Raw genomic sequence first — 25,642 nt, 5'->3', positions numbered from 1 at the left:
CTTCTTTCAGGACAACTACCGACGGAGGATTTCAAACTCTGACTGAGTTGCAAGTTAACGAAGTTGTTCCTATTCATGGTACCATTCGAGCGACGAATACCCTCGTATCTGGACAAGGAGAGAATCCTCTCCTTCTTCGGACAGGACTTGTCAGTGGCGTCGACTCTAGAACGATTCTTTCGAATCGTACTGGTGACTGGTAATCGGTCCACGGATCGAACAGCGGACGGTCTATCGTCGTCGGTCGAAGACATTTCGTCCTTGGACTCAACTTCGTCGGATCCTTCGGTACCTGGATCCTGCTTCAGATTCGAAGGATTATTTCGTAGACTCGTTCTCGATCCTCGGTTTCGCTCAGCATCGTTCGACAAGGATTCGCTGATCGCGTACAAGGATTCGGTGGACTTTGTCGAGGATGTTGTGGTGGATCCTGTGGAGTGTCTGGACGTGTTCTCGATGGACGACGATCTCGGAAGCAACTTCGGAGGAAGTTTGCCGAAGGAGTTCGGCCTGCCCTTGAACGCAGCGCAATTGTCGGTATTATCTTCGGCATCTGGTTGCTTCTCGACTTTCTCGTCCAGGTTCTCGCCAAAGTCGGAGGATATGGGGGGCATCGGCGCCATGTCCCTCTTCCTCGCGTACCCGTAAAGATTGCACGATCGGTCGAGGTGCTCGCCTTTCGCGATCTTGTTGATCACCCCGTAGGCGGAATTCTTCGAGCCTGATGAGGACTTCAGTTCCTCGTAACTCTTGTCGATTTCCGCGATGTTCCGGTTTATGTCCTCGATGTACTTAGCCGTGGTCAGGTACAAATCACCGCTGGGGACGTAATTGCCGTCCACAACAGCGATCCGACGATCTCGCCGGGATTTTGATAAAATGTTTGGAACCGCGTAGATCGGCTGTCTGTCTTTGGTACCATTGATCGTACAATTCTCCTTCCTCGTCCTCCTTTCGTCCTTCGCTATTTCGAAGCTTCTCCCGCTGTTCGAAAGGTTATCCTTCTCTTTGCAAGAATGATTATTCGTCTGGAAAGCGGTGTTGAAGGATCGCAACGTTGCTCTGTCGCTTTGCCAACAGTCTTCCAATGGGACGGTATCGTAAACGCGATCCTCTGACGTACCGTTTCGCATACAAACATCCTGTTTCCTCTCCTTCGATTCACTCCTACCGGAGAACGTGTTCAGTTGTCCTTGACCGTTCACTCGGCCGTCATCGGTATCGTGGACGTAACCGTCGCGTCCTTGTTCGACCTTGCTGAACGTGTTCAAGGTCACCGGTTTTCGTTCCTCGATCAAAGCTGCTTTCTTCGAGCCACGAAGCGTGCCATAGTTCTCGATAAGAAAACAATCCTTGCCGAGATCCGACCATCTCGGTACCTGGTGCAATTCGTTCGAGACTATTGGAAAGTTCGATAGCTGAGGAAGAGTGTAAGGACCACCGGATTCTTTCAACAACTCCTCCGAGTCGGATCTATAGACGGCGCGGGGTCTGCTGCGTCCTCGCGACCTTATGGTCGCGTAACCGTCGTGAACTCGACGGGAACACACGTTCAGATCCATCGATGCTTCAAGATGCATTGGACGTGAATTTTAGAATTTCTTGACGAACCCACCAAGACCGTGATTAATCAGGACGAGTCTGCAGGATGCATATTCCTTTAGATTGTTTTTCAACGGCACGTCGACCGATGTGGAACTGTTCTGTGGAAATAATGTTTTCTCTTTGTCAGGAAATGTTTGTCTGGTTTGCGATTCAAAGACGGCGCTCGTGACACTTTTGTTACGTTTCGTTGAATTATTACTAAGGTTAAAGATAGTAGAATATATTAAGTAAAAAATGCTTTTAATTAAACCCTGAACTTGTAATACAAACTGAATTAAAATTCGGCCCCTCTCCATGGTCCGCTATGTTAATTCAAATTTTAAAAATTGCAAATGGTATCATATTTTTCCAAAAATATTCTGAAGAATTTTCAAATTCAATTTATAATTTTTATTCACATCTACTATGCAACCGTATTATTCTGTTTAACCAATAAAATATTTTTTCTTTTCCCAAATATCAATAGTAACCGTAATTATTTCAAGTTAACGGTATAAGATTCTTCACGGTAAGCCGCACAGGTTTCTTTGAAACGATTCTTCAATAATGTTCGTTCGAATCGAATCGAGCTGAAGCATCGCGATCATAACGCAGCTACAAATGATTTTAATTCGTCGTTTAAAGAACAAACGAAAATATGCCGCACGAGCCTCTTTATATAACGATGAAGAAGCACGGTTGCGAAACGCAAGAGTAATAGCATTTATGTCGCAACGAGAGCATTATCAGTAGCGTACGGTATTTACAATCATATAGTTTAAAGAAGATTACAAATATGAGGTCGTGACTGGAAGCAGCTGTTGTAACAGTACCATTGATAAGGAAATTGGGTCTCGTGCTGCAAGTGACGTAACGCGTTGAACGAACGAGCTCTTCTCCAATAAAATTATAAAAATCATTACGACGATCGTTTAATCAATTAGCTATGAAGCGAGACGAGAAACTTGAATCGTCAACTTCTCCATAGAAATTGAATAAACGATTATGAAGTCGCCAGAGCTTATTAACTTATCTTTATTTGATTATCTAGCGGACAGATTTATTACCTTACTGCGATTAGGAGTTAATTTGTGACAAATCTAACGACTTTCGTAAAGGTAACCTTAAGATAATTGCTTTGCAATGATTTTGTAATTTATGTGTATAAGATTCTTGATTCATCTATCACAATTATGATCACGTCACCAGTACAAGAATAAATTATTTATTAATAAGTTAATCGATAAGTTTATCATAGAAGATGAGAAAACAACAAAATATAATTTGAAATTAAATTTCATATTTATAATTCTTAAATTTGATAGATATACCTATGATGAAAATAAGACTTAAAATATCTTAGAAATTATTAATTTTTTTAAGCACAAATATGTAGTTTTTACAGAACATGTTCCCTTTAAAATAGGCAAAGTTTTATTTAAAATATTTTTAAAGAACATACTGTGAGAAATAATTTCCTGAAAAATTAAAATGGAACACTCCGTTTATATAAGATCTCTTTTAGCAAAATAATTGTCGGTAATTAGAAACGCATGCTTATAGGGTTACCGCTATAGAGTTCATGGGCTACACGCACGAGCTACATCAGCGATAGTCACTGACCCAGATCAACCAAGAAGAGGCATTGAATCACCAACTAATCATTTATCTAGCTGCACGAGTGCAATTTCTTCCAATAGGACGATTAGAAATGTTTCAAACTAGAACGATACGAAACAAGCGATAATTAGAAAGCTGATATTATAAGATTTTTGAAGAGTTCAATATTCCTTTGATATAACTGAACGTACAATAATCTGTTGCAATTAGTTACTAAGAAATATTTTTTTCTTTATTTCTTTCTAGAATTCTAATTTATAATTCAAAAGATGATCATTAATTAATGTCTTCATTTCGGTCGTTAATAGATATTTTAACAGTGCTAAATGATTTCTTTAAGACTTTTATAATAACAGGTAGGAGATTTGTTCTATCTATTAATGAACATTCATCTGAATTTTGCATTTTTTATTTGAGTACAGGGGCATAATTTTCACGATCTAAATACTGCGAAACTGTATCTTGGAAGTAAGTCAGAGTAATTCTAAGAATTATTGCCGCATCAATCAATCCACTGATACTTAATCAAAACTATACTGGAGAGACTATAAACGAGATTTGAAGTATACTAAACATTTAATAAGAGCCAAGTAATTTATAAGCAATCTTCGATCTACATTTTATAGCCCTCATTTAAAACCATAAAATATAAATAGGTAAATTCTCATTTTAATCATTTTTATAGATCTGGGCCATAAACTTTAATAATCAAAATAATAATAAATATCAATCTTTATAACTATAAATTTACGATATCATTGTCACAATAACTATTAACTCATAATTCAAATATTATTAGGATATCAAAATATACCCCTATTCTCAATTTCTCGTGCCAATTAAATGTAACTCGTTGCCGCATGAAACGATCAGCTGGCTTGCTGACTTTTATTGTTCCTAACTGAACATCGAACGTAATTGCATTCGAGGAAATTAAAATTGCCCTTAGCACCTGCTGTTATAAACTCAATTTGATATGGTTAAGATTAGAGACGAATTCAAAGGAACGTTTAAAATGTGGTTCGAAAATTTTATGTTCACATCTCAAATAGTTACTCTTATTAATATTTTTAATTGGATATTTTACAATTACTGATAGATTTTGCCAGACAATTTTTATTTATATCCACTCTAAAAAAAGATTCTATCTGCAGTTTCCCTTGCAATATCAATTATATTTTTATTTATTATTAAACTGTAGAGCACCATCGCATATGAAGCTCATCAATGAAGAATATACGTATAACCTACTATTTTTGAACGCCCTGCTTTCCAATGTTAAAATACCAATTTAAGTGTAGCAAGGAAAAATATTATGACACGTTGCACGCGTTTGGAAGTTGAAAAAAAAAAAGAAAAAAATGCTCGCGTGCAGTTTTGTGGCAGCATGCATGTACGCATACGCAAAACGCAGGTGCATTCTCTTTGCAGAAAGAGGTTCATAAATATTAATATTTCGAAGATGTCTATACGGCACGTTCATCGTAAGCAACTTTGTATCATTACCCTCGTTTCGTCTTCCGTTCACCGTTTAACCCTTTCACAATTTAGTCCGCGAGAAACTCTGACAAGGAAGTGTATATTCTACTATAGACCCCATAAGAACAGTCGAGCTTTATTGTTCCTTTCAGAAGTTGCTTTATATTCCCTTTTCCTACCGTTTCCATTACAACAGGACATTCTTGTCCTTCCCAGTATCTCCATATTATTGTATGAATAAAATAAATACAAAATATTAGGTTGCAAACAAATCTAACTTAAAATTGCAATACTGTTTTTAATAATATTTTAATGCCAAATATGCATTTTTTCTTGCATAGTTCTCTTTCGTTTTACTCTACTCTCAAAGGTTTAAACTTTTTATTTAATAGATATTTACAGAGGGATGTTATCTTGGAATTTTAAAAGACTGTAGCTGCTGTAATGATCGTCAAGACCTTGACGAGACGTCTTCTCGATGAAAATTAATTGATGGGAAGTCTAGCGAATATTTCTTGTTGTAAATTGTGTTGTGTAACCGTTGACAGATGTTGGACATGTGTGCAACATACTGTTTCGAGAATTTGGGGGGATTAAGGAGAACCGTGCAAGATTTTCTATCTCGTATTATAAAAATATATGTTAAAGAGTATTTCCTGATAAAAAAACAAACTAATTTAAAGTTCTTTATAAAATTAACACAATATCTAATTTTTACATTTTTCAAAATTAATTTTGGCAATTTTGCTACTTTGTGAAAAAATAAATAAATATACTGAACGACTACTTTTTCGAAGTCAGAAAATGAAGCCCTGGGAATTTGAACCATTAAAAGAATGTTTACTACAGTTTTATTAAAAATCTAGGAACACTAACATTGTTTACCACTTTTCATTTAACGACGGAAATCTTTGTCGCATTCCTTCTTACGATCACGCGTCGAATTCCAGAGGCTGGTTGCAGCTGCCCGAAGAGCTTCCTCCACTTAATAACAAGTTACAAGAAGAACAGTGATAAAAACTACACGACGCCGTACGTACTACGTACACACGACAAATTATCTTATCCTTACAGACAACGTTTGATAAATACGAGAAAGAAGAAGGAAGCACCAACAGATACACGCGTGAGTAATTATAATTAAAATCGCGAAGCCGGAAGTGGTTCGCGACACGGGTCCCCTGCGTGTTTCCGTTCAGCGAAAATTGAAAGTAAAAAAAAGAGGCTTGTCGCCCGTTTTTCCGCGAGAATTAACCGGAAGTCATGTTCTCCGCCGACACGATTTTTAGATTAACAACGAGTTACATAACACCTGATGTTTTCATTAATTATTCTTGGCATTTTCTTGCAGACCTTTTCAACATTTATGAGCAATAAAATATTCCGTTAACAGTTTTAACACGCGAAGGTCATCAGTGATCGATATCCCAAGTTTTGTATAATTGAAAAATTGAAAAAGATTAAAAGGAAAGATTTGAAAAATTCTAAGTACCATTAATATTATATTAATTTTGTAAGGTACTTTTACTTTTTAAAGGAACAGTGTAAAGTTCTTTGCATATAGGATTTTGACCCTAATATTTATTTCTATTATGATTTTACAAGCTAATTTATAATAACTTATATTATAATAATACAAATTATTATAACTTAACCCTTTCTAATATATGAAATTTTGTCGTTTAAAAATTATGCATCTAAGCTTAATTGTTAATACTATTTTATAGATTTAACCGAATTAATTTGTGCATCTGATAGATGGATAGTTTAAACTGGAATTATCTAATGTATTAAATAACAGTATTGATAAAATAGAAAAAGATTTCAATTAAAAAAATTACCCTTTAGATCTTATTTCCAGGATTTTAGGAATTGTAAATGTAAAAATTTCCATAATTTCTTGTCTTCAAGATATTTTATAATTCATAGACTGGTATTTAAGAGCGTGAAAAGTGCATCGAATGCATACTTCGTTAATTGATAATTTGTAATTCTAAGTGCAAAGTTAAGCACCGACCGTGTAATCTGACGCAGATGTTCCTTCAACAATATCATTACTGAGCAATCAACGTGGTAAAGTTACACCATAATTATTCCCACCTGTCTTTTAACAAGAATGCGTCGTTAAAGTCATCACAAAGATATGTCATCGATAGTCTTCCTACTATATTTCTAAGAATTTTAATCACAAAGCATTCAAAGTCCAGTTGCATTTACAGGGAATTTAAAATTCAATTAACACCAGAAATATTAATATAATTAATCTAGACTCACTCTGAACGTGTTTTAAAAAAATAAGTTGCAATTGTAGTCACAGAAAATTTGTAAAAATATCTAATATTTCAAGAGTCCAGAGTTCAAAAGTTCAAAAATTTCAAGATTTCCAAATTCCAGATTCTAGAATTTCAAAAATTCAAACAATTTCTGAAACTTGACCAACCACAGAAGAAGGTCCACCTTACGCCAACGTGTATACGACTTTTAATTTACCATAATAATTTTTTTTATCGTCCACAAAGGGTTAAGTTTTCGACAAAGCGAAAGGATTCTTTCTTGATACATTTAACTATCTGAACATCTAATGTACTATAGTAAGCTTGTTCATCCGTATAGTTCCTTGACGAAGAGAAATATACTGGGTTCAACCGTGAGTTGTTTTTACCTGAAGACAACTATCATCGCAGGAAAAAGTGGTAGGTGAACCGGAGAGCACGCGAGAAACAGAAGCAGGTAAGGTAGTCGAGTTCTTTACTCGGATTTTGTTCCACGTGTATTTCAGCATCGCGAATCGATGATTTCCACTCTGCGATGCTTATTACAGCGATTCGTTTTTGAAAAATTTACAAAATATCATTACTTATTATGTTACATAACATCGGGTTCAAAGATGATCATCGTCACAAAAATATAATAGAAGTAAATTTCAAAAAAAATAATCAATAAGTATTGAAAATTTCAAAAATTGACAACAGCGATTTTCTAAATTTAACATTTTTGTAGAATATACAACTTTCAGAAAGCAGACAATTTTTTTCATTAATCATGAGATCATCAGCTCCCTGCGATACTCGCGTCTTCATTAAAATATTACCGATATCAAGGCAAAAAGTATAGAAGAATATCGATGAAACATCTTTTATAATCAACCTAGTAGACATCTTATTAATTACAGAGATTACAACAGGAAAACTAGGACAGGTGAATAGTTAGACAAGTACAGCATGGTACTATAATTACATCTTAATTAGACTTAGTTCCATGTTTATATGGCTATGAATAAAATAAAATATAGTATCCTAGGTATGAAAATTTTTTTGGCAAAAACAAAAAATGTGTCATTTGATGTTTCTATTACAAGAGTAATTAAACATACAATTCGCAGCTGCAGGTGCGGTTTCTGTTAGGAATCAAAGTTGCTCATGATAAATGAACCTCTGAATGATCGAATCAGCGGAATTTTACAAGGCAAGTCACACCGATGGCACGCAAAATGGAATCGTCATCGACGGAAGAAAAAAGAACGTAATTCTGTAAATGTTTACGCAATTCTAGACCGATACTTATTCCACTTGCATGCATCCAATGCATTGAAGAACACTCCTGTTTGAATAATTTAAACCTATTATTATGTAGATTCGATAGTGTAATGATTGTCCTTACTACGTGGATTATTGAGATTCTTTCCACGATATTTTGAGGAAACGTCACACGATTGCTAGTGTGATGGAGGCGCAGGGCAAAGTTTAAAGTGTATAAATTAACCTGAACATGACTGTTTTGTTCTCAATGAAAATTCTTCTTTTACTTTGAAAAATATCTGAATTCAACACTATCCATAGGACCCTCAAATTCAAATTTTATCGATATTATATACTTCACCATCCGAATATATATTTCTCAAAATTAAAACATATTTTATTTTTCAAAATTCCTTCGGTAAAATTGTGTAGATCCAATGAAATTTTACAAAATTCAACAAAGACAACATTCAAGGCTCTCGTTGGTACTCTTTCATGTTTCAAAAACATGTATTTCTCTTGTTCCTTTGATAGATACATACGTTAACATATTCCGCAGAGAATTTCGCGATTCTCTGTGGAGATTTGAAACGAAACGAATAAGATTTGCATAGTCTAACAACGATGCAGGTCTCGGGTACGTTCACGTTAGAGAGGCAAGTGAAAAAGGTAAAAGAAATGGTTACAAAGACGAACGTTCAGCTTCGAGGCGGTTAGTTAATGCCAGGCATTAAAAGGAGAGACGAAAGACAAAACAACGGCACGAGTTTTAATAAGGCGAAGTACGGGATTGGTCGGCCAGTTGGCTTCAATCAAGAGCTGGGGTCTTCTTCAGTGCGCCTTTACGGGGCCCTTTGCCCATTCCTCGCAAGTCAACGAATTAAACCCACGGACGACAATGACCACGGGGGACGATGAGTTATTATTATTATTGTCACACTTATTGTTACCGCTGCCATCCTCCGCGACGCGACGATTTGAATCTCGATGAGGGACCGCTGAAATCCGTCCCATTTATCATCCTTTCGAGAGAAAATTGTTCAATTTTTCTACCTGTATCTCCTTTTGCTTGCCTTTTACTATCTGACGAGATTAGACGTTACTTACAAAATTATTAACCTTTTTCGTTCGTCATTTAAAGTTTAGTCGACTTGTCACAAGATTTAGTTTAATTCCAAGAACATATAACACCAAGTTACGTGATTTTACACGGTACTGCAAGTTATCCCATGATATAAATTTCAAGAAAGTAATTTCCTTTGTCGAAAAATTCCAGGAATGCTCGAGGACCGATTAAAGTCCCATTCGCGTTCATCTTGAAACATGTTCGAAGAATATCTTTCGTGCTTTCGTTCGCTGTTAACGAAGAATCAGCGCCGCGAAAAACGGAAAGAATTCTTTGTCGGTCCTTCGCGTAATTGCTCCTACAGAGCCGCAAGACGCGATTTAGATGGCAAAAGGAATAGAATATTGCACCGACCGTTTTCGAAGGGCGTATTTCAAAGTTTGCTTGCAAAGAAAGAAAGAAACGGGCTGAAAGGAAGAAATCCAGGCTAACCTGACGGAAGAAAAACATCCATAAAAGCGATGCCGGGACACTCTTGTGACAAGAGGAGCCGGAGGATCCGGGCCAGACCCTTCAGATCACTGGCGTAGAACTCCTTTTTTTAGATTGTCGTAAATCTCTTTAATTTTTTTATTGGCAAATAATAGTGGAGGGAAAAGTTTTCTTTTATGGGGAAGCTGGCTTCCTTATTGACGTTCGTTGACCGGAAGTGATCAGGTTCCTTCCAGGAAATGGAATGTTATTTTAGCCTTATTAACTGAAAGTTTTATTAGATAGCACTCCTACTTTTGATTAATTTTATTTACTATTCTTCACAATATTTCCTAATTGTTATTACACCAAATTTTTAATGTCTAATATATTTAATTCAGTAAGTAAAAGAATTTCTGATTAGACGGTTACTAAATTTTTATAGAAATTCAAATGCCATCCATACATTGGCGAAACTATAATAGATTAGGGAATAGGGTAGGCCTGGTCCCTCAAAATCTGAATTGACGCCCTCTCACTATTCTAGAATTCTAATATTCTAAAATTTCGAGGTTTTAAGATTCTAACATTTTTAAATTCTAAAATTCTAAATTTCTGAAAATTTGAATTTGTTAAAACTAAGGGACTTAGCTCATCCCACAAAAAATCCCAGTTACGCTAATGCACCCAAATGTGGAACAAAATATATGTGAAATATTATTCTAAATAAAGTAAATATTTCTTTTTACTTAAAAATGACTTCATTAACAATTGAAATTTCCCAACAGCTTCAACACGGACGTTAAATCTTTAATCGACGACTAATTACCAAAATCTTGCGAGATTGCAACACCCGCGATCGAAGGTGCGGTCATTAGGAAAACGCGTAACGATTAACAATCGTCCGTTCAACAACGAACAATGGTAACAATTAGAGTTTATGACTTCCTGCGCCAGTGGAGGACTCGTTCGTTCGCTCGGTTTCTTACGGATTAACGGAACTCCCACGCGGTCTGTAAACGCGATGCCGTTTTTCAAAGGAAGTTCATGAAGTCATACACCGCGATACGCCCCTGGGTGCCAATAGATTGTCAATGGAATATCAATAAAGCGAATGGAAACACTCGTTATGCGTGGCGCCGCTTCTCCAGCATGTACATATACCGTAGAGAAATTTTACGGTGTAACTTCATCACATGCTTGAAATAATATAACGAACAGCTTGTTCAATAAATGATTCATAGGCTACTGTATTTTTCAGTTAACTATCATAAAATATGACTAACAAGTTGCTCTTGCGTTTCGATGTAAGAAACATTAAATTCATTCAGTGATGCAATCATGATTTTCGAATTATTTTTATGCCTTATTAATATTGTGATAATACAATAAACTCCCGCTATTTTGCCGGTTACGGCACTGTAGGAAAATTCTAACAGGTGTATGAAAAAATAGAAGGGAGCTCGCTTAACCGGAAATATAGCAAGAGTTTATTGTGTTTGAGTTTAATTCTTTCCATTTTTGGTTTTTTGATAAAGGTTCCTGAAAATTTCGAAAATATTCTGATTTTTGAACAAAAAATTTACTTTAAATATATTTTCAAATTTACTATACACAGAGATTCTTAAAACGTCGATAAACACTTGCAGAGAAAAAAATTATTCAAAAAGAAATAAGAATCGAGGCCATAAAGCATGCAATTTCCTAGCAAAAATTAAGTGTCATAAAAAGAACAAGCTACTTAAACATTATTTATTGTAGAGAAGAGGCATTTAATTTATTCCAGCAACGAGGACGTAAAAATCCAAGACTCACCCTCCGTCAGATACAAACGACTTCCCATTAATATTTAATGACGACTAATAATTTTTAATAAGGTGTAATAACGTTAATAAATATTAACTGTTCCATTCAGTGGGATGCACACTTTGAAGCATCCAAGAACGAAGTGATCGAATAACAATCTTGAAAATTAAATTTTAAATTCTAATTATTAATAACAAGAATATAATTAATTTTCAAATTTTCAATTTTAAAGTTTCTACTTTACGCTTCCGAGATCTAGAAGCGAGCCGGTCGCTGTATATCTCAACACTTTAACCCCTGGATGGCGGACTAATTAAGTTTACATTTCACAATATTTTCATTTTATACATTTCGCAGGTTTTTCTAAAAATTATTTTTCTAATATATGAAACTCTTTCGTTTAAAAATTGTACATTAATTTTTAGATTGATTTCTTTGTACATTATAGGTTTTGTAAATTTGGGTCCACATTGACCCAGGCTCTGCTGTTCAAGGGTTAATATTGATGATAGAGCCCGCCAAACGTGTTAATACCACAGTAATGATATTCTATTAATTATTCAAGTATATCTAATTTGTAATGCCAGATAGTGGTGACCTCCACGGTATGCAATGCATTAACTGTAATCAAGGAAACAAGTTTCCAGCTATAAAAGAGACACGTAATTGAAAAAAAGAAAAATTAACAGTCTTCAGCTTTGTGATTGTTTATTGCTACTTTGCCTATCGGGTGTGGTTAATAAGTGCAAATGTATGCGTTACATAATTATGCAAGCAAAAATGATGGCTAGGAAAGAAATACAGGACACGTAACTGGGATTACCTAGGAGACTACTGTTCACAAACATGGGGACATGATTTTTATCTGTCATTAGAGAATGATGGTACTGACGCAAATAACAACCGTGATCTAAAGACGGAAGACTTTAACTGTCGTTCTAATAAAAACGACTCGTTTACGCTTCAACTGTCAAAACAGAGTTGAAATGACTAAGCTTGGAAGAAACATTAGTGGAACATTAGTGAAATTTCTTAGAAACATTAGTAGAGCTTATGATTTTGTATAACGGTTTTCCTTAATGCTGAGTAATAGTCTAATAATTATCACTACTATTTTCAAAGCTGATTTAATTAGGTAATTTTCATTTATATCTTATTTTACTTATATAATTTTAAGAAAAAGGTTATCAATATCTGGCACAAAAATAATCTTTAATTATTAAATTAGGAAGTACTTAATATTGAAGATAATTAAAGTTAGAAATTATTAGAATAATTAATATTATTTCTAATATCAATTTCTAACAAAAAATTCACTTTAAATATACAAATAAAAAAATCTAATCCTATTTTTCAAAATAATTATTCCAATAACTTCTAATTTCTAATATGAATTATTTTATTCTGATAATTTTACTGGTATTAAATAAGTTTGATGAAAATTAGGGCAAATTAGTCTCTATTTATCTTTCAAGAAGATGCAGTTAGCTTCTCCTCCGAAGAGAAGACGAGGAATTCTACACTAGACAGACCGGAAATTGGTTGCAATCCACGTCTAACATGTATCGTCGATTAATTACGAGTATACGCGTTAGACGACAGAGTATAGGAATATTGCAAGAAAAATGCCGTCATATACTAGAATTGCTAATATGGGACGAGGTTGTATCTAGGTTACCAATATATTCAGTAGCGTTACTGTTTATCGTCCATCTAGAAACTCTTCTACTAATTAACCAGGCTAGATAACAATTTTCTGTTTGAATCGCGATACAGAAACACACTTGGTTTTGTTAAATGATAATTATAAACAGCGTGAATAAAATTCTTTAATTACTACTCTTCTAGTTCGTTCTCTTAATTGTTTTTTCAGGTACCCTTGAACTTTTGTTCGACAAAGAAATAAAAGCCAACCTGTTAAAACAATAAATTCTCCTGTTATCGAGAAAATCAGTGTCTAGGAAGTTGCAAACATCAATACCGCTCGGCAGTATTTCAGAAAAGTTTCCAGTGTCAGAAAACGGTTCCCGATTTACGAGCGACCCAGTAAGAAATCTGAGCGTCCAGTTGGAGGAAGCAAATACCAAGCGAAGAATGGTAAAAGTACAATGCTTTTCCTGGAGCGAGTAAAGTAGGTATAACGTCCCAAATGCCGAAGGATCGATTATTCAACTCGAAGTTGTACGACCGTAGGGTCAGTTAAGGTAGTAAATCTTGAACCTTAGGTTCCCGCGGAAAGAAAAAAAGGCAGCCAAAGTACCCAAGACACCCTTTTATACAACGTTTCTTCAGGGACAGACTATTCATGCTCAGAGAAGCTAATTTCATTCCGTCGACCATCTTTTATTCCGCAATTCTCTGGGTAAATCCTCTTTCTTACCCCACGAACAGTGGTGCCTGGGTCAGTAATGACCCAAACTTACAAAACATGTACAAGGATATTAAGTATCATGTATTACAAAATAATATGAAATACAAATTAAAATTAAAATCGGGACTCTCTTCATGGTCCGCCATCCGAGGGTTAAAATATAACGTTTTAAACTTTAATTAAATTATTATAATGAAACCCTTATTTTAATACCCTCTAAATTAGTGTAAGTACAACTTTGATTAGTTAACCAGGTATCTGAATAATTCAATCAAAAAATTAACTGTTGAACAATTTAAAAATTCAGGAGAAGCACAAATGTTTAAGATTCTTAAAATGATATACGCGACTCCAGCTCTTCTAGAAATGGAAGCTAATCGTGTTCATACAGTGATTATATACCTAGTGATAAGTTACTGATTACGAGTAATATCTTCAGAATAAATATATCTCAAACCAATAACACTGATTGTAGTCTGCTTTCCTCAACTTCAATACCCATTAAAAATTCAAATATATTAAAATACACTGGACTTGCAGTTTTACCAGGAGATTAATGATATAACGAGCTCTAATTTTAATTAACTGGGACTCGAACCCCTATAGGCCCACCGGAAGTTTTTCTGAATTGCTGATAACCAATTAGTCTCCGGTAATGAATATTCAAATTTTCATAACAACTCCAGTATAAAATTCCCAGCCCGTTACCAAATCGAATTTCAGGATATCCGCTGAAACCCGAAATTTCTGATACTCCTAAAAATACTTTAACTGGACACGGGGTTATTCTGGCTCTCGGACAGAGAATACTTCCTACACCTACATCCACCGAAGCCTCGTTTCATTTGATGTAACATTCAATAAAATTTCTATACAACAGTTTACCGAATAAAGCGTACGTCCGCAAATCGTGGTACGATCGACATAACTAGGCCCTTACAAGGCATCAATAACTATAAATGGACATGGTGGAAGGAAAGATCGCGAGTTCCGTGTCGTCGGTAGTTCTTTCCCGTTGGCAAGAGTCGTCGCGCGAGTGACGAACGACGCGGCGTTCCCGATGACAGAAACGGAAACGTGAGAAAAAGACAAAGGTAGAAAGGTGGATGGTGGAGGAAGGTGTACGCGAGGAGAATCTTGGATACCGGTATCGCATATACTAGCGCAAAAATCATCGGTTCTCGGGTAGATCCGTTCGTCTTTTTCCTAGGAAAGATCATCGACCAGGTTCTTCCTATGCCATATAGAGCGTGTTACTTCTAGACGACGGGACGTGTAAATTAAACTTGTATAGTAGGACTGTGCTACCCTTTCGCTACGAAAGACGTCTTTCGAACATTATGCTTCTAGTGACAAAGTGTGCAGTAAGCAGATACGTTTATGCGGGTGGCTACCACGATATTTGAACATCATATCAGGACCGGATTAGGATTTCGAAGGCCCAGGGTTATCAAACCTTCGAGGACCCTTGCTTGATAAGCTTGGTTGAAAAATTAAAATTTATTCTAAATGATATGAAATTATATTTAATTGCAAAGTAATATACGTTGGAACGACGAAAAGTCATTTAATCATCATATTTTGATAGTTTATAAATAAATAAAATTATTTTAGAAGGCAAAATTTCAAAAAAATTGACTGCATCTTATGAAAGAGACAGTAAAGAACAAAATAAGAAACAAATAACTCATAATAAAATAAATTTGGAAATTTAAATATTAAGATCGAAGAAGAATATCCATTGTCTAAATATTAAAGAAATCTATCCCAAGCTTGAAATATTCTTTTTTAAATGTTCAAATTACACCACAGCAAAGTGCACATTCGTGACTCGGTTTGTCGTAACGAAATGGTTAACCTTTCAATAAGAAAAATGTTTGTTGATTTTACATCAAGATCTTTGACTATGTCTTCGATCACCTGAGTAAATTCTGATTGTAAAGGGTGAACAACTATACTGTATCTTTAACTAACTACACTGTAGTTACTTTCACTATCAAGCAAATATTATGTTGAAAATTTTACAATTAGGGAATTTGAAAACCATAAATATAAAATTTTGTCCTTGATTCTTTTCAAGAGGAAGTAAACAATTAGTAGGGTATTACATGTACTGTTAATTAACACTCGGACAACGGACCATGGAGAGTGGCCCAATTTTAATTAAATTTCGGGTTTCATACTATTTTCATTTTCTAAATTTTACACCGTTCCTTTAAAAATTATTCTTTCAATACACGAAACTCAAAACACAAAATATAGAAAAGTTAATTACAATAAAAATAGCTTCCTTCTTAACACTAGAACTCAAAATGACTGGTTTCAAGTTTCATTTTTAATAAAGTGTGCATCAAACGTCGGTAGTTCTAGTGTTAATACAAAAACCATTTTTTCAAAATTGTAAACGCAGTCTTATAGCATTTATTGTGCAATTAAACTCTTATTCATACAATATTTTTCTATTTCTTATAGTTCAAGAGTTTTTATACGGAAAAGTGAAAATGCCCATCTAAATTTAGGATCAGTTTTCAGATTCTTCAAGCTCGATTAAGTACGAATGAGACATACTACTATTCTCGTCTTGGATCACTCTATAAACCCACCAAGTTTCGTTTAAATCGATGAGTAAGGGTTTGTAATGTTCCCTTCTTAGCTTTCGTCGAATCGTGCTACCAATGGGGAGTCCTTTTTTACGTATTCTATACACAACGTCCAAAGGATTCGCTGCATGTCGAGCCACGAGACTAGTGTAAAGTTTGTATCGTCTTGTAGATGCACGTGATCATTGTTCTTGATGAGTTTTATATACGGTGGGTCGGAAATCGTGTGTATACAAAACAGGAGAAAGGAGTTATTTTAATAAAAATTTGATATAAAACTGATTTATCTGAGGTTTTGTTTCTGAAATAATTGTATACCAAATTTTGTTATTATTTTTTCAGATAGAATTGTACTTTGATTTGCGACCTACCATGTATAAACAAGAACGTACGGAGTAAATCAATTCCAAGTAATAGAAATTTATATTCTTGTAATGCAATTGCAGACAATTAGAAAGAATTTGTTAACCCTCGGATGGCGGACCATGGAGAGTTATTAATCGCTTCACACTCAAATCTTATATATTTAAAAAAGAATTAAAATAAATACTGATACTAAAAACTTCAAATTTTTAATTTCTTTCTCCAATATAATTTTACAAAAAGAAAGCTTATCAAAAGTTTCAGAATTCTATCTCGAAAAATATGAATGTAAAAAATATAATGCAAATATAAAACTCATCGACTCGAGATGTGCATCCTGATATCGTATCGCGATTATGTGCTCAATAACGAGGAAAGATCGCGCACTTAAACGACCCAATTTGTCCGGAATATCTGTCTTTAAACCGTTTATCACATTATTTCTACGAACTCTTGTGATTCCATCAGAAATTAATTTCTTTTTTAACGCGAAACACTCGTGGTTTAAATTATTGCGCGCCATTTATTTATCGAGCTTTTATAGATTTGGAGCTAAAGTCTTATTACAAAATGATTTTTAGAACTAGGCATTTTCTACTTCACGTTTAAAAAAAGAATAATTTTTAAGGGAACAGTGTGAAATTAAAAAGAAATAATAATAATATGAAATACAAAATTGAATTAAAATTGGGACTCTCTCCATGGTCCGCCGCGTCGCGTCGTCAAGAATAATGATAGTACACCGTATATTATGTTATTTGGATAATAAATGATGTACACACTACTTGTTAAAATAACCTTGTAAATAATTTGTAATTAAAACCATACTATATTTTTCAGATGTATCGTACTGTATCTAAATGTATCTAAAATGTCCTTATCTAACCACTGTTTTGACATAAAATAGATAAGGACTAATGTAGTAAACAAACGTACGAAGTGTCACGAGCGCAAACCATAATAATGACTGATTAAACACTTACCATCGGAGGAGAGAAAGACCTGGTCAGCGATAAGTTATCAACAAAAAACTTATCGAGTCACCGTCCGTATTGGTAAAAATCAAACCAGACAAACGACTCCATACCGATCGCTTCTCTTTCGAACCACTTAGTCGCGTTGGAGGATTACATTACAGGCACATCGAACGAGTCGCACGCCGATCGAAAACACGAATCAATATTTTCGCGGTAACTGATTTGCTCACACTTTGTCACACGATACTGGCCCACGGGTTTTAATGACCGATTATCCATGCATCAACACGAGATAGTTACACGAAACGCGTACGAGACACGTGACGTTTAAAGCATCGCGTCTCAACACAAACTGAATGTAAACTGACTACCGATCCACGCCGTAGCGATCCAAGATGCCCGAACGGCGGCCTCGCGTCTCATTGGTCGAGGCCGCCGAGCTTCCCCATTGGACAGCCAATCAGCTGCCTCGACGCTTCCGGGAACACGCGGGTTATTCGAAGTTAAATTAGAACGTAAACTCCACACTCGTAATTTATCGTACTTTCTTTTAATTAAACTAATAATATACTGTAATGATTTATCTAACCTGGTTAGTTGGCGATGTTGAATAAATCTGTTATATAACCTGCACTCAACTACATTTGTTTATCAATAAAACTTTTTGTGAAACGTTTCATTTTTTTCATTGCTATTCGCAATGTAAGCACACTTTGGTATGATGCATTTACCCGGTAAATATAAAAAATGATAATGGAATCGCTTAGCTTAGGATGATGTATCGACGTTGTACAAGAAATACTGTAGCAACAGGTTTGGTCGGATCTAGCTCGTTAAAGCAAATCAACGACCACGAACTGGTAACAGTCCGCTAACCGTTGTCTCGTTCGATTAATTATGATTAATCATCTGCACCAATTCGCCGGTTACAACGAGAACGAGTCGACCTGTCTCACTTTCCAGTAGGACAGATCCGCTTGAAGCAATTGTATATCAACGTGACGTCAGTTTAATAGACTGCTACATAAATTACGAAACGCGAACTACTTTAAACCGAACAGTAGCAGGTAGTTAATACACGTCAAGGAAACTTTATCTCTATAGTAATCGACATGTAACATGTACTCACGTTTGTCGATAGCTGGCTGGTCAACGAGTGGACCTTTTCTTGAGCGTCCAGTAATTCTCGTCGCAATTTTCTCAACTCGTGCGCCTGTTTCTCCTCGGCTGAACTGTACAGACTGCTCGCTGTCGATACCAAAGACACCGAAGAACCATGGACTGAAGGCAAAAGAAGAAGAAATATTATTTGAAGAAATTTGGAAAAAAATGAAACTATGCATATCGTATTATTAAATTATTTCTCATCAAAAGAATTATTTGGAAGGATGAAGTTTGGTGTAAATTTTAAAATTTCTATGAGACCTGTCCCATCCGAAAAAAAATCCTAGTTATGCGAATGGTCTGGCTACACACCATTTTTACTGTGGCAATTAATGATGAGAAATGATAAAAAAAACAGTGGCAATTTGTTCACAAGAGTTGAGAGATTGCACCCTTTTCAGTATAAAATGAAAATACATATACATATATTTGTTAAAAATCATCCTTTTCATTTTTATTGCCACAGCCCCATCATTACAAATTCATACGAGTCGCAAGTGATGAAAAATAAAATTAGAATCTGTAAATGAAAACTTACTATCATCGTCCTTGTGCACGTGTTGATAAAGATTAGGTGGTTGTCGTGAAGTATGCGTGGGAGTAGGAGACGTCGGTTGAGACCAGTGTTGTCCAGTACACCCGGTAGATCCAACAGGAACACTGTAATAAGGTTCAACACCGACTCCCATTCCAATTCCGACCCCAACTTCTTCACCGACAGAAGACGAAGCTCCGCTTCCTCTAGCTAACATCGACGGATACATTTTTTCGCTTTTCGTGGATCTGCGAAAACAGAGGTACAGACATCTAAATTTCCGGTAGAAATTAATGCAAACATACATTGTGAACGCTAACAAACAGTCCCTTAATTAAATTTACAATTAACTTTGAAACATTTCGTTAAGAAACGATACATTGATTTAAGGAACTGTTTGCACCTGCGGATAATAAAAAGCGCGCTACGTGCACCGATAGAGGACGAAGAGGAGTCGAAATAATCCATAAAACCTTGTCGAGAATTTTGGAATGTGTTCCTACGTCCCTTACGCAAAATCACCTAAGTAGAGTTTTTTGAACGACAGAAAGCACAGATACTTATTGTTGCTTGTTACACTCAACTGCATTCAGGAACAAATTAATTATTGAATATTAAAATTCCTGAATACAGAAGTGTGTTTGTGTTCTCAAAACCTCGAGATGCGAAGACATTGAATTAAATTAGTAAGTTTTTTTTTTAGAGAAAATCTATAGGAAAAAAGCCCCGTTAAAATTTAATTTAATATTTATTTCATTATTATAGCGAGTGATGGGGAGTCTCCTTCTCCTACACTGCCATTTTCCTGACGGTAATTTACTCTGCTCAGTTCAATGAGAGACTCTTTGGAGAAATCGATCGACTCGCAGAAGAGTTCTTCGCATCTGAGAGCGTTCAGTTTACTTAGGACGTCGGATGAGAACACGTCCGTCTACCTGACGAGTGTATACGTAATTAGTCGATCTGGAGGCGCCTTCTAATTAAAAGACAAATTCCCTTTCGTTTAAATGTCGAGTACCGCTTCCCTCGGTTCGTGTATACACTCGTATGGTTCTTTACCAGCGAAAGGAAACGAATTGGACGTTGAAGAAGAGGATGACTAAATATTCTCAGCCTTACTGAGTTACAACACGCGTTAAATAGACCAGGTGTAACGAGATAGATGATAAAATATGTTCATGAGAAGATTAGTTCAATAATTAAGCTTTTTATAAAGAGATTTTTCGTTTATCTGTATCCTTTAATCAATATTAATATCCTAATTTTGAATACCAATACATGTTTCCTTTCGCTGTGTAACAACAGATTCTTAAACAAGCTTTAACATGCGTTCGCAGCAAGAAGCATAGACCAATCACAGATGCCAAATGCGAAGGAAGTTGAAGAAGAGTCAACCAATAATAACTAACATTACTGTTGAAAGATACAGGTGTAAATGATTGGACAGAAGATAAAATATACATGTATGTGTTTTCTTGGTGCTGATATAAATTTGTCACTGGTGTGTGTATGTATACAAGGTATTACAACCCTATAAAGGTGCTGTTCTTTCAATACTTATGCATGGAAAACAGGCTGGACGTATGTGTATTCTAGATTGTCTCACTACCTTGGGAATGTCCTGTCCCGCAGATGGCTAGAACGGTATCAAATGATCTGCGTTATTTCACCGTAAACGGGTATTCGTTGTCATAGGGCGGTTTTAATTATAAAGAATCATAGAAAAAGAACAAAGCTGAAACTGATCGTTTTGAACAAATGTGGTGAGAAATTTGCATCCTCTAGTCATGCATCTATACAATATGAACGTATGCAAATGACTTCTAATGATTTCATATAAAGTCGTAGGAACTAATGCACAAAATGAAAATTGGATCATTATTATACACTTACCTGATCGAGTTGCTTCGGTTGAGCCTAGGTGGAGCTGGAGATCCTGTCGAATCCCTTTGGTGCATTAACAATCGAGCATGGGTCAAACTTGCTCGATGGGATCCCAAGGATTCTACGCTGTCAGCTTCGCACAAACCCATTCCTGAAATTGAAAAAAAAAAAAGAAAATAAAATAAAATTTAGTATTACAGAAATTATGGGGTTTCCTTTTCTTATATCACCCTCTTTTTATTAGGAAAGTCAACTGTACACGGTACTATACATGACGCATGCGGTGCGTCGTCGGACTAAAGCGTTAGAAACTTGCCTTGAGAGCGTCCACTCGGTGTATAAGTATTGCTGTGTCTCATCCAGGACGTGGTGTACGGACTGTTAGGCGTGTAGTAACCTTGAAGATCAGGTGCCGCGTAATTGCTGCACGTATCGCTGAGACTTCCGTCCGAAGGTTTGAGTACTCGTGGCGAAAAGGAAGTGCCACTTGGTCCTCCGCCGGATCCTCTTTCGCGATGATGGGCGGACGCGAACAGTGCCGTGAATTCTGGGCTACCAGGTTTCGGCAAACTCTGCGAACCGAGCATAAGCCGATCCCGTACCGACTGAGAAAGCTGACTGGCACTTGGTCCTGTGAGACTGTAACTCTTGTAATGATGTCCTTGATTCGACGCTGATGAATTAGCCTGCAGTTCCGTGGTACACGTTTGCGTGCCACCGGATACTTTAACCTGGAATTAAGTTAAATGGTTTCGATTAATTACTCATTAGAGGGAATTTAATAATTCTGTGTCGAAGAATCTTACCTTAGTTCTAGGAACCGCGCTAACTTGAGCTGTCCGAGTAGCATCCTTTCCATTTTGGACCCCGTTCGGACTGGGACTGGTACCGGCACTGTGTCTCTTCACGTATCCAAAACTCTGAGGCACACCTCTGACTTTGCTGCTGCCACTGGTTGATGTTCCTGAGGATATCTTTTGCGGTTTCTCGCCGTTCGCATATTCAGCCATGGCCTGCTTACGGTGTTTATCCTGTGGAAATGATAGTTGTTTTAAGTACACTCGAATATTATAGCGATTACTGGGGCCTCCTCAAAATTTACTTATTCAAAATGAGAAATGTTTTAAATTTAATTTAACTTGATAATATTATTCCTAATTTTTGCAAAATTAAGAAACGGACATGCAACTTAAGAAAATATAAAATGACTCCAAATTTCCAATTGCTAAATGACTCATTAAGTTAAAAATGAAAAACTTTAAATTTGTCCATTTCAAAAATCAATATTGTCTACTATAAAAACAATGTGGAGAGAGATGAAAGTATACGAATGTTTACCTGGGATCGCCTGGAGGGACTAGGACTCGGGGGTGCGCCCTCCTTGTCTCTTTCCCGATCCCTCGCAGCACCAGCCTCGATGTACTTTTTCCATTGCTGGCTATTTGAACTACTGTTCCCTGAGCTGTTCGAACTTTGTTGTTGTTGCTGGTGCTTGAACGCTGAACTGTCCGTTTGCTGAGAACTGTCGGACTTTTTCACGTGAGGATGATGACCACCGGGATGCCTGGAGCTGACCACGCGGTACACCAGGTTGCTGCCCTGTTGTGCACCTTGGGGGGTGGCCGAACTACTGCCACCCCCCACAATCACGCCACCACCACCCGGCACTCTCTGAGAGAAAACAAAAATTTATTTATAGTTAAAATGAAACTCAAAGAATTATTTTAAAAATTATCATATAAATGATGGTAAGGTTTTCATTTATTTAATGATTAGCGGAAATTAATGAGAAACAGGGTCATTTTTTTGGGTGAAATTCTTGTCAATGTTTTCTTGGATGCATAACAGGATATCAATCACGTTGTAATCGAACGTGCGACCTGGGTCAAGGACTTCCGGTGAGGTTCACTTCACTATTATCGATTGTCGAGCACGATGTTTGCAGGAGTCAGAACCCTTATGGCATGATTCAGAACGGGGCGCCGTGACGGCGGCTGTTCCATGGGGTACAAACAAGTTCACTTTTGGCTACCAGTAAATCATTGAGGTTCAAAAATATAAAAATATCGAGATAAGATTGATCTAGTCGTTCTAGCAAATCGGTAAAAGGAAAATTCTCTGTTTTTGTTCCATTTCCACTAAACCCTTTTTCTGTGCACCACGTAAAGTTAAGGCGCATCAAGTGACTCATGGGGGTAGAAACGGTTCTTCAGGTTTTTACTGGCCAGGTCGTAAACGTACAGTGAAAAGGCCATAAGCCGGACAAAAGATCCCTGAGGGTCGAACACGGCTTTTCCCATTTCTTGCTCTTTAAAAACGTGTTCTACTCCGATCGAATTGACGATAATCCCTGAGCTTGCATCACCAGCGAAAAGAACGATCGAAGAACAATAAACTTTGTCTTTGAACGACACCGTTACTGTGAAAATGCAAATAAACCAGGTCCTCCTTTCGTTCGTGTTTCGTGAACGTCTTTCATTTCTTTTTCCTTTTTCAACTAGGTTTATTTTCAGGAATGTCTCTGAGAAAACATTCTTGTTTTCATAGTAAAATAAATGTTAACATCGTGACAGGGTGCAGTGGGAAAGTGTTTCAAACAGAGATAGAAAATGTTAAAAATAATTTAATAACACTGAGAATATTTAGAGAGGATTAATAATTTATATTTAACAGTAACTTTTTATTCTTAAAAGTTTCTATCGAAAGTGTTTAGTTTTATTTAAGTAAAATTAAAAAAGGTGAATTATTTAATAAACAAATATTATTATTATTACTTATATCCCAAAATCACTTCTGAATTTTTGAAAAAATAAATTTTACCATTCATGATTTCTAAGAATTATATTTTTCTCGCCATTTAATTAAACAATCCAGTTATTAAACACTCACTGCGAAGTACCATTGAATTTCCTACTAATTTGATCGATCTGTAAAAGTACCCTCATCAAGCAAAACTGCGAAAATTCACCGATACACGTGTCCACAAGTTTGGAGGGATCGATAACGTCGAAATACCTGTGTGAACATCGAATGCGTCATTGCACGGGATAATTAAGGGATAGCCCTCGAGTAGAACCACCCTTGTTACCCTCGACGACTAGTGCAATTTCAATGGGGGCTGGCTATTTGTTTCAGACACTTCTCATTCAAAGCGAATTTCAAATAACTTCTCGATATTCATTCAGTTCAAGCAATTTATCCTCCTTAATTTTGTAATTAAATTCCATGTATTTTATAAGACATATGATTCTTTATATTTATAATTATGTTGGAAACTCAATAATGAATTTGATTATCAAAATTAAGAATCGATATATTAATTAGAGATTCATTTAATTAAGATAAATCATCGTCCTTAATTATATCAGCTTATTATATTTATAATTACAATTACATTAATAATTGAATAGTGAATAAGAGATTTAAACTGAAGAAGAAAATATTAATCCTTTAATTAATTATTTGAAGATTAAATAACAGTGAAATTGCTACTTTTTTAATCAACTCACCATGTTTTGTTGCAGTCTTTAATATACTGCATATCCTCAAACATGAAATTTCATTACTTTCCACACATTCACTAGATAAAAATTTAACTTCTAATTCTGCAATATTTGCAATGTCATTTTTTTGCTACCACTATATTACTATTTCAATATTATTTTTGCCTTTCAACACTGCCACTAAACTGTACCATATATTCTTTTTAATATTTCATTTATCTTGGCAATAATCCAATTATTTACCAAGTTCATTTAAAAATCTCCAACTCGAAGTGCATTCAACAAAAATCACACAAACTGTACACTGCATCTTCCTGTGTCTCCCACTTTAAGCACGAATTACTTAGGAAAGAAATCATAGTAAGGCGTGAAGCCAATTTTAAGCAGAAAACATCAATAAATATTCGTTATATCAGCACAGTAACCATCGTGGTAAAGTACAGGGGTGAGTTTTTCCAGCAGTTTGAATGATTTCGTCGATACCTCGAGCCCGAGTCGTTCAATACTTTTCGAGGGGGTTCGAGTCGTGTATTCGACGTGAGAACGCACTTTTTTCCAGCATGAAAAGATTAAAGAATAGTTTTCAAGGAAGCATTATCGATATATTCTACACCAGGATGGAGCATCACGTTTTCACGAGGCAGACGAACGTTAACTGCCGACTGCGAGGGTCGACGATCCATCGCTCACCGGCCCTCCCC

General features: G+C 35.9%; 1 protein-coding gene across 6 annotated transcripts in view; it reads right to left on the bottom strand.

Annotated features, from left to right (window-relative positions):
- Positions 1-25,642, bottom strand: part of LOC114871424 (protein sickie) — a 189,413-nt gene that overhangs the window by 24,267 nt on the left and 139,504 nt on the right. For 5 of the 6 annotated variants that reach the window (XR_003788574.2, XM_029177284.2, XM_029177281.2 and 2 more), the window contains 7 exons: positions 22,777-23,109; positions 22,245-22,469; positions 21,755-22,169; positions 21,448-21,589; positions 21,164-21,190; positions 19,558-19,802; positions 18,985-19,136 (listed from right to left, as the gene is read on the bottom strand). Coding sequence is in view for 5 of the 6 variants with exons in the window: in XM_029177284.2 (XP_029033117.1) it covers positions 18,985-19,136; positions 19,558-19,802; positions 21,164-21,190; positions 21,448-21,589; positions 21,755-22,169; positions 22,245-22,469; positions 22,777-23,109 (1,539 nt within the window). In the remaining variant the exon portion in view is untranslated. The remainder of the gene's footprint in view (positions 1-18,984; positions 19,137-19,557; positions 19,803-21,163; positions 21,191-21,447; positions 21,590-21,754; positions 22,170-22,244; positions 22,470-22,776; positions 23,110-25,642) is intronic. The other variant, XM_029177283.2, reaches the window with a different exon arrangement.

This window comes from Osmia bicornis, chromosome 12 (assembly GCF_907164935.1).
Source record: "Osmia bicornis bicornis chromosome 12, iOsmBic2.1, whole genome shotgun sequence".
Taxonomy (NCBI): domain Eukaryota; kingdom Metazoa; phylum Arthropoda; class Insecta; order Hymenoptera; family Megachilidae; genus Osmia; species Osmia bicornis.
The sequence above is the reverse complement of the archived record's forward strand: the minus strand, read 5'-3'. Positions and strand labels throughout refer to the sequence as shown.